We start from the raw sequence: 7,463 nt of genomic DNA, 5'->3' as shown, positions 1-7,463 counted from the left end.
AGTTTCAGTTGCCTTGGAAAAACAAATCATTGTTGTTCAATTGCATAGTGAATTGAGAGTAAAATGACTGAATTTATGTCATTTCAGGAGAATAGTTAGTGTTCTTGTGCACATGAAATAGTTTAAACAGATGATTTCATCAAGTTCTTTTTTTTCCTATAATACCATTTAAGAGTTTCCTTGACTGGTCTTTCACCTTTACTACAAAGTTGGCCAGTTGAGTCTAATGAAAATCTTCTAAACTCCTGGGACCTCCCCCCCCCCCCCCCATAATACCATTTAAGAGTTTCCTTGACTGGTCTCTTACCTTTACTACAAAGTTGGCCATTTGAGTCTAATGAAAATCCTATAAACTCCTGGGAGCAGCCAAATGGGAGGAGTGAGGGTAAAGCTGAGGGTGAGTGGTCTAGAACCAGAGTCCAGAGCCCCTGGCCCCTCTCAAAGGCTGCTCAGGGCCTCCACCATGACTGCCCTTATTACACACCCCGGCTCCCGGCCTCTTGTCTGCCCCCAGAGGCACAGCCCTCCTCCCTCAGAGGCTGGCCTGGCTCAGGCTGGGCTGGGCTGTAGGGTTTCCTCAGCTTGCGCCCCTCCCACCCTAGGCCCGCTGCCTCAGTGGAGCAGGTTCCTGCCACTGTTCCTGGGACTCATCTCCCTGCCTTGCCGCATCTGCAGCCCTGACACCCCACATCTGGAAGTGCTGCTCCACCTGCCGGCCCTGGAGCCCTGCCAGAGGTTTCTGGAGATGCTGGTTGACCCAGCCTCTTGGGGAAGAAGAGAAGGCTCTGGGCTGAGGGAGTGACCTGGGGGTGGAGCCCCAACCTGTTTATAGGACCAGGGCTCCTCAGAGGCCGGCAGATTCACAGTCAGTCCCATCTCATTGGAAGACTTGCTGCCAGCCAGCCAGGGAGCTGGCATCTTGGCAGGAGCTGGGCCTGGAGCAGAGCTGAAAGGATTGGCATGGAGAGACTGACACCTAGGGAGCCACCTGGCCATCCTCATCAGGTAACCCTTCCCCTCCTCCCCTCAAAGCAACACAGATCCTGCCAGGCCCACAGCCCGTCACCGTAGACAATGGACTTCCTGGGACCCAGGAACCACCCTGTGTGTCTCCAAAACTCTGCCAGCCCAAATCCCCAACCACTATCAATTATTTACTCTGCCCAAGAGTGATGAGGCTGAAACCAGGCCAGGGAAGCTTACAAACTGCTCACCCTAGCCCTGCCACATGCTTCCCCTCAGCCCAGATGTCTCATTCTCTGCAGGGACAAGGCCAGAGAGACTGGCTCCTCAGGTCTCCCCTGAAACCCCAGTGGGTGGCCATGAAGTGGCAAAGTGTACCAAGCAGAGGCGTATACCTTATTTGCAAACTTCCCTGGGCTTTTGGAGCCTTGGCCCTGAGATCCAGGCCTGAGTTGGGTTCAGATACCAAGGAATCCTAGGGAAGGTAGAGAGGCACCCGCCCACCTGCTGCCCCAGCTGTGTCAGCCTGAGGCCTGGAGGACCCTCTGCAGGGCGGATGTCAGTGCAAATGCCCGGATGGGGTCTGGGAGAAACTCAAAGCTGCGGGAGCAGGGTGGTGAAGTTGCTAGAAAGCGCTGGCTCCATCTGCTTCTCTATCTGGAGCCCGAAACCCAGAACCCAGCTGCAGAGGTTTCTGAAGTGTCCCTTTCATCCTCATCTCCCCGGAGAAAGCTGGGCATCCTTCTCCCCCACCCTCTGCCTGCTCTAAGCTCAGCCCAGGGGCAAAATTAAAGCCCAAGGTGTAGTGACCCTGGGATCTTGAGTTTGCCCTCACACCTGGGAAACACCTTGCCTCCTGCTGATGTTCCTGGAACTGGCTGAGTCCCTAACATCAGGCCCTTGACACCCAGCCTTCAGGGTGAGCCCCAGCAGCGTCTTCACCCAGACTCTCCTGCTGGACGGAGACTGGAGCCTGCTCTGGTGGCAGGAGCTTGGCTGCCAGGGCAGGCCGGGCGCCTGGGACTTGCTCTGGGACGTGCCTGCTGTGCTCAGCCTGACTCAGGAGGCGCAGGGGCTGAGGCTGTGCTGTAGCTTCCACTCCTCTCCAACCTCCTCGCTGCCCCAGCATGAATCGCTCGGTGCCAGCAGGGAAAAGGTGGCCTGCTCATCTCTCTCTTCCTGCTGAAGACCCCGTGGTCGCTGGTGCTGTGGACCTTGGTTGGGGACTCCCTTGGGCCACATCCCCCATGATCCTCTGCACAGAGAGGAGGATGGAGTAGGTCCCAGGGTCCCTGCACTGGGGGAGACAGTGGCTGGGACTCTTTGCAGGGAGGCACTCCCAGGACCCTACAGGAAGCTGGGTAGGGGTCCCTGCTGGAGAACTCCTCCAAAGTGTCCAGGGTCAGTCATCAATGAACAGTATTCCTGGTGAGACCATCTTTCAATGGGGAAGATGGAGCCCCAAGGCCCCAGAGGAAAAAGAATCCTATTAGTTAACATGTTCGTTCAATATCATATTTGGCTGAAACAAACCTATGAGATTCTAGATACCCACAGGGCAGTGGGGGCAGTTTGCACGGTTTGACAGAGAAGCACAGACCTGGGAAGGTAGTGAGCTCTGGCCTTGCAGACCTGGGTTTGAACCCTAACGATGTCACCAACTAGCTCTGAGGCTGAGGGCAAGTTATCCTTCCTAAGCCTCAGTTCTCTCGTCTGTGAAATGAGAGGAAATGAGACCACTATCTTATAAGTTTGTTGGGAGGATAAATCAAGTTCATATATGTAATATGTTAGTACAGCACCTAGAAACATAACAAGCACATAAGAGCAGTTTGCTTTTTGCTAAACATTTTATAAACATTAATACCTTTAGCCTCAGAACACTGTGTGAGGTTGAAACTGTGGTTAGTCCCACTACGTATGAGGAAAAGAAGGCACTGAGATGTTTAGTGACTTGCCCAGAGTCACACAGCAAACAAGTGGAGGACCAGGGTTTACTCGTAGACCCAGCCTGGCTGGGAGGCTGCCCTTGTCCACTCCACTCTACTGGCCCTAGTATGACCAGTCAGAATTCTTGCCAGAGCCCATCCTCTGGGGGTTCCATGTTAGAGATGTCTGAGAGGTGAAGAGAAATGGGGTTTCGCTCTAGGAAAAAAGTCCTGCCAGGGGCTGGGGGGCTTTCTGAGGTTGAGAGGCTCTCAGTGACCTGAGGTTTGAGCATGAGCAATAATCCTCAAATTGGGCAACGTGACTGGACGAAAAGTGAGCATCTGGGGACACTTCTTAGTAGCCCCAGGAGACTTCAGAGGATGGGCTGCCCCTGCCCTCCCCTCTGTTTTGAAGCAGGCATTGCAGCACAGCACCCTGCAGGGCCCGGGACCCCAGCCAGCACCTTCTCTGGGGCATGCAGTGGCGGGATCTGGGTGCAGGGAGGAAAGGGAGCCGGCGTCTAAAAACGCATGAAATCCCTGCCAATGTCAACCTCTGGCTTAAGAGTTGTCGAGTTGACATGTTGCTGGTGTCACTGGAGCTAATCCCTTAGTGATGACCCGTCATAATGATCAGGGAGGGAGAAACAAGCCTACTCTGCTGGGAGGATTACATGTGCTCTGCCAGAAAGATGACTGCATGACAGGGACACTCAGCCCGGAGCCACGGGAGAGGGACGATGCCGGGACCCAGGGGAGAAGGGTGGGGGGTGGGGCATGAGTCCCGAGTGGCTTTGCTGTGGCCCATTGTCCTGTAAGGTTCCCTGTGGAGAATGGAGAGTCACGCCCCGTGGACACTGAGCCAGCCCCTAGCGAGGAGCACCAGCTAGGAGCACCTTCGCGGAGCAGAGACCGGCTCCCGGGGGGAGAAGGGACTTCTGCTCACAAGCACGGCAGTGGGACAGGTCCCGGGAGGTGCAAGGCTAAGCAGCTTTGTTTTCCTTACCACATGTCCCATCCAGGCCATGACAGATGTCCACCTTGCAAGCATGGTGCTGCCTCTGCCTCAGACCACAGGGGCTTCTGATAAAAAACGTGTGTAGGGCGCCCAGAAAAAGCTACCCTGCCAGGCCTCGCGGAGAGCAGAAACCCTGGGTCCCAGCAGTGCCAAGGACGGTTTGATTTTCTCCCCAGTGCCCTGTGCCCAGAAGGACTTAGCCACACCCTACCTGTCCTCTGCTTTCCCCTGCCACCTTCTTCTGCTCCTCTTCTCTCTATCTCCCCCCGCCCCCCCCAGCTTCTGCCCACTTCATTTCTTCCTCCTCCTCACTGGGCTGTCTCTGGGCCGACTGATGTCGCCAGCATCGTCACACACAATGACCCTTCACCCACTGCTCAGAGTAATGCCTGATGCTCTTGGAGTTTCCTAATTCCCACCCAAGAGAAGGTGAATACCTGTGGCTCCCCAAGGCTCAGCCTCCCTGGAGTCATGTGTCCACTTCCGGTCCAGAGGGCAGGCTGGGCAGTGGGGTCACACGCTTTACCAAAGGGAACTCTGGGAACTCTGGGATGGGGCGACCCCAAACTGACATGTCCAGTGTGGTGGCCATTCCTTAGTCCTCAGTTCCCTGCTTTCTCCACCACACTATGCAATCCTGTCTCTGACGGGGAGACAGCCCCACAAATTCCAACCCCCCTCCTTCGTTCCATGGCTGCTGCAGCCCAGAACCACTGCCCCGGGACAGAGGTGGGCAAAGGCCGTCTGGCCCCAGAGCACCTGGCAGTGCCACCAAGCCTCTCAAGAGAAGTCTGGCCCAGACTGGCGGGCTCAGGAACGAGCAGAAAGGACTCATTTGTCCGACGTTTCTCTGCAGGGGGAGGCCTCCGCCTGCTGGCGACTCACCGTGAGGGTCCTGGAGGCTCGGGGCCTGGGCTGGGCTGACATGTGTGAGTAACTGTCTCCTGGGCTTCAGGGATGACCGGGTCCCAAGGGAAGAGCCCAACATGTGCCTTGGGACTGGCCTGGGGTGGGTTGTCCACTGTGGCCTCCGGGGTCTTGGTAGGAATCTGGCAAGGCCCCTGGAGAGGGGTGTGAGGAATTCTCTCTCACGCTGATTCTCTTGACATTGGCAGTGAGCGAGGCAGATCCCTATGTGGTCCTACAGCTGCCAACCGTACCTGGAATAAAGTTGAAGACCAAAACAGTCACCAACTCCAGCCATCCTGTATGGAATGAGACCTTCAGTTTCCTAATCCAGAGACAGGTTAAGGTAAAAGTCATGCCACCCACCTGAGGACAGGCTGTACCTCTCGCAGGGAGGGCTCTTGGATTAGAGCACGCTTTCCTCCAGGGCTTAGAGAAACTGGGGAGTGTGTGTCTCTGGGCCCCAGCCTGGATGTGCTGTACAGGAGACAGTGTGCAAGCCCAGTGCCTGTGGGCCTGACCTCCAGCAAGTGGCTGGTCCTCTCTCTGGCCATCCACGGAATGGAGACAGTAAGAATTCCCCCCTGACTTGGGCTGCTGTGAGGGTAAAGACAATGCACTCCTAGTATACCACCTGGTACATGCAGTGCCCTAGGGAACCAGCAAAGCAGGGGTGCAGTAGGGGGAGGAAAGATTCTTTGAAAGAATTGTATTTTTTATAAAAATAAAAATTAGCAGGGTTAATTGGGAACTTTTCTGGGTTTTCTTTTACTACTTGTAAGTTTTAGTGTTACAGTGGGGCCTTGACTTATGAGTTTAATTCGTTCCGTGACGGAGCTCGTAACTCAAATTACTCGTATGTCAAATCAAAAAGTGAACGAGTGAGACACGTGATGCTGGGCTGATGTTGTGGCGTTCACTGTAACGTTCGCTGCACCAACTAGCGGTGGGGTATCTGAAGCTGGCTTGTAACCCAAATTTTAGCTCGCAACTCAAAGCAAAAAATCAGCAGAGAGACGGCTCGTATCTCGAAAAACTCGTTAGTCGGGACACTCGTAAGTCAAGGCCCCACTGTATTTTTATTTTGAAGTACAAAGCATGGAGGCATAATAATCTTTTCTGGCTCTGATGTAGGCTATAGCCATGAGTAAATATGTACTAAGTTGTTCTCTTGTCCTAGAATGTTCTGGAGCTGAGTGTCTATGATGAGGACTCAGTCACGGAGGATGATGCCTGCTTCAAGTTTCTCTATGACATCTCAGAAGTCGTCCCTGGCAAGCTGCTCCGGAAGACCTTCTCCCTGCGCCCCCAGGTGCGTGGGGGGTCCCCATGGGATCCAGGCTAAGGAAGTTGCACAGTTTCTCCCATCTGTTGGGATGCTGCTGCGTTGAACTGATTCACAGAAAGAGGCAAGCCCCTCCCAGAGATATTTACATTTTAATAGGAAAGGCAAGGCTCAACTTGACTGTTATAGACTAAGTCATTCAATGGAGAAATTTTACTGTCTGTGGGAGGAGGTTTTGGTTGGTGGAGAACTTCCTAATGTCCAAAAACACAACTCCGTATAACTAACCCTTCGAGCATTTGTGGCTTCATCACTCCTACTTGCTGCCTCTAACCTCCCGTGTGCCCAAGGCCTGTTTGATGAAGGTCTCTGTGTTCTTTCTCTAGCAGGTGAAGGCGGGGGTGGAGGAGGCCAGAGTTCTGGGGTTGGATCCCACTCAAGAGGAAGATGAAATGGGCCCTGGGCATCAAGCCTCTTTTGGCTTGTGCTCCTTATCTTCCCCCTCAGCCTTGCCAGAGACCTGTTCTCTGCAGACTTACCAACTGTGGTAACTTGGGCAGATAGCCCATCCATCTTTCCCTAAGCCTCAATTTCCTCATCTGTAAAATGGGAAGGCTTATAATACTATGCCTCCCTTAGAGACTTGAGGTGATGAAATAATGAATGTAGAAGAACTCTGTCAACTCTAAAGACTTATATAATTGTGGATGACTTGCTCATCTTTGATTCCAGGGACAGGAGGAACTGGATGTGGAGTTCCTGATGGAAAAAATGTGAGTTCTCAGAGGGAAGGTGGAAGGGGTTGGGGGTAGGGGTAAGAGATCAACCAAAGGACTTGTAAGCATGCATATAAGCACAATCCATGGACACAGACAGTAGAGGGGTAAAGGCATGTGCTGGGGGGTGGGAATGTCTGGGGAGAGGTCAATGGGGTGAAAAGGAGACATATGTAATACTTTAAATAATTTAAATTAAAAAAAATTTTTTTAAAGAAAGAAAAAAATGTGAGTAGTCTCAGCCAGTCCAGGGAGTATCTAAGAATCCAGGCTTTATGTAGGGAAATGTCACTAACCCAGATCTTCCCATCGGTCTGTCCATCCCAGATTCCCTGTCCCTCATCTCCCCAAACCTGCTAGACTCGGGGTGGGGTCCTTTTTAAAAAATATATATATATATATATATTTATTGATTTTATTTTTATTTATTTCAGAGAGGAAGGGAGAGGGAGAAAGAGATAGAAACATCAATGATGAGAGCGAATCATTGATCAGCTGTCTCCTGCACGCTCCACACTGGGGATCGAGCCCGCAACCTGGGCATGTGCCCTGACCGGGAATCAAACCGTGACCTCCTGGTTCATAGG

The 7,463-nt window shown here is 53.0% G+C and overlaps 1 protein-coding gene across 1 annotated transcript in view; it reads left to right on the top strand.

The window, feature by feature from the left end:
- Positions 1–875: 875 nt before the first annotated feature.
- Positions 876–7,463, top strand: part of PLA2G4D (phospholipase A2, group IVD (cytosolic)) — a 29,356-nt gene continuing 22,768 nt past the window's right edge. Inside the window, exons 1-5 of the mRNA XM_005860289.2 lie at positions 876–1,005; positions 4,766–4,838; positions 5,025–5,161; positions 5,996–6,127; positions 6,833–6,873. Of these exons, the coding sequence (XP_005860351.1) occupies positions 961–1,005; positions 4,766–4,838; positions 5,025–5,161; positions 5,996–6,127; positions 6,833–6,873 (428 nt within the window). The 5' untranslated portion in view covers positions 876–960. The remainder of the gene's footprint in view (positions 1,006–4,765; positions 4,839–5,024; positions 5,162–5,995; positions 6,128–6,832; positions 6,874–7,463) is intronic.

Source organism: Myotis brandtii, unplaced genomic scaffold, assembly GCF_000412655.1.
Source record: "Myotis brandtii unplaced genomic scaffold, ASM41265v1 scaffold133, whole genome shotgun sequence".
Lineage (NCBI taxonomy): Eukaryota > Metazoa > Chordata > Mammalia > Chiroptera > Vespertilionidae > Myotis > Myotis brandtii.
This window is presented reverse-complemented; position numbering and strand designations above follow the sequence as displayed.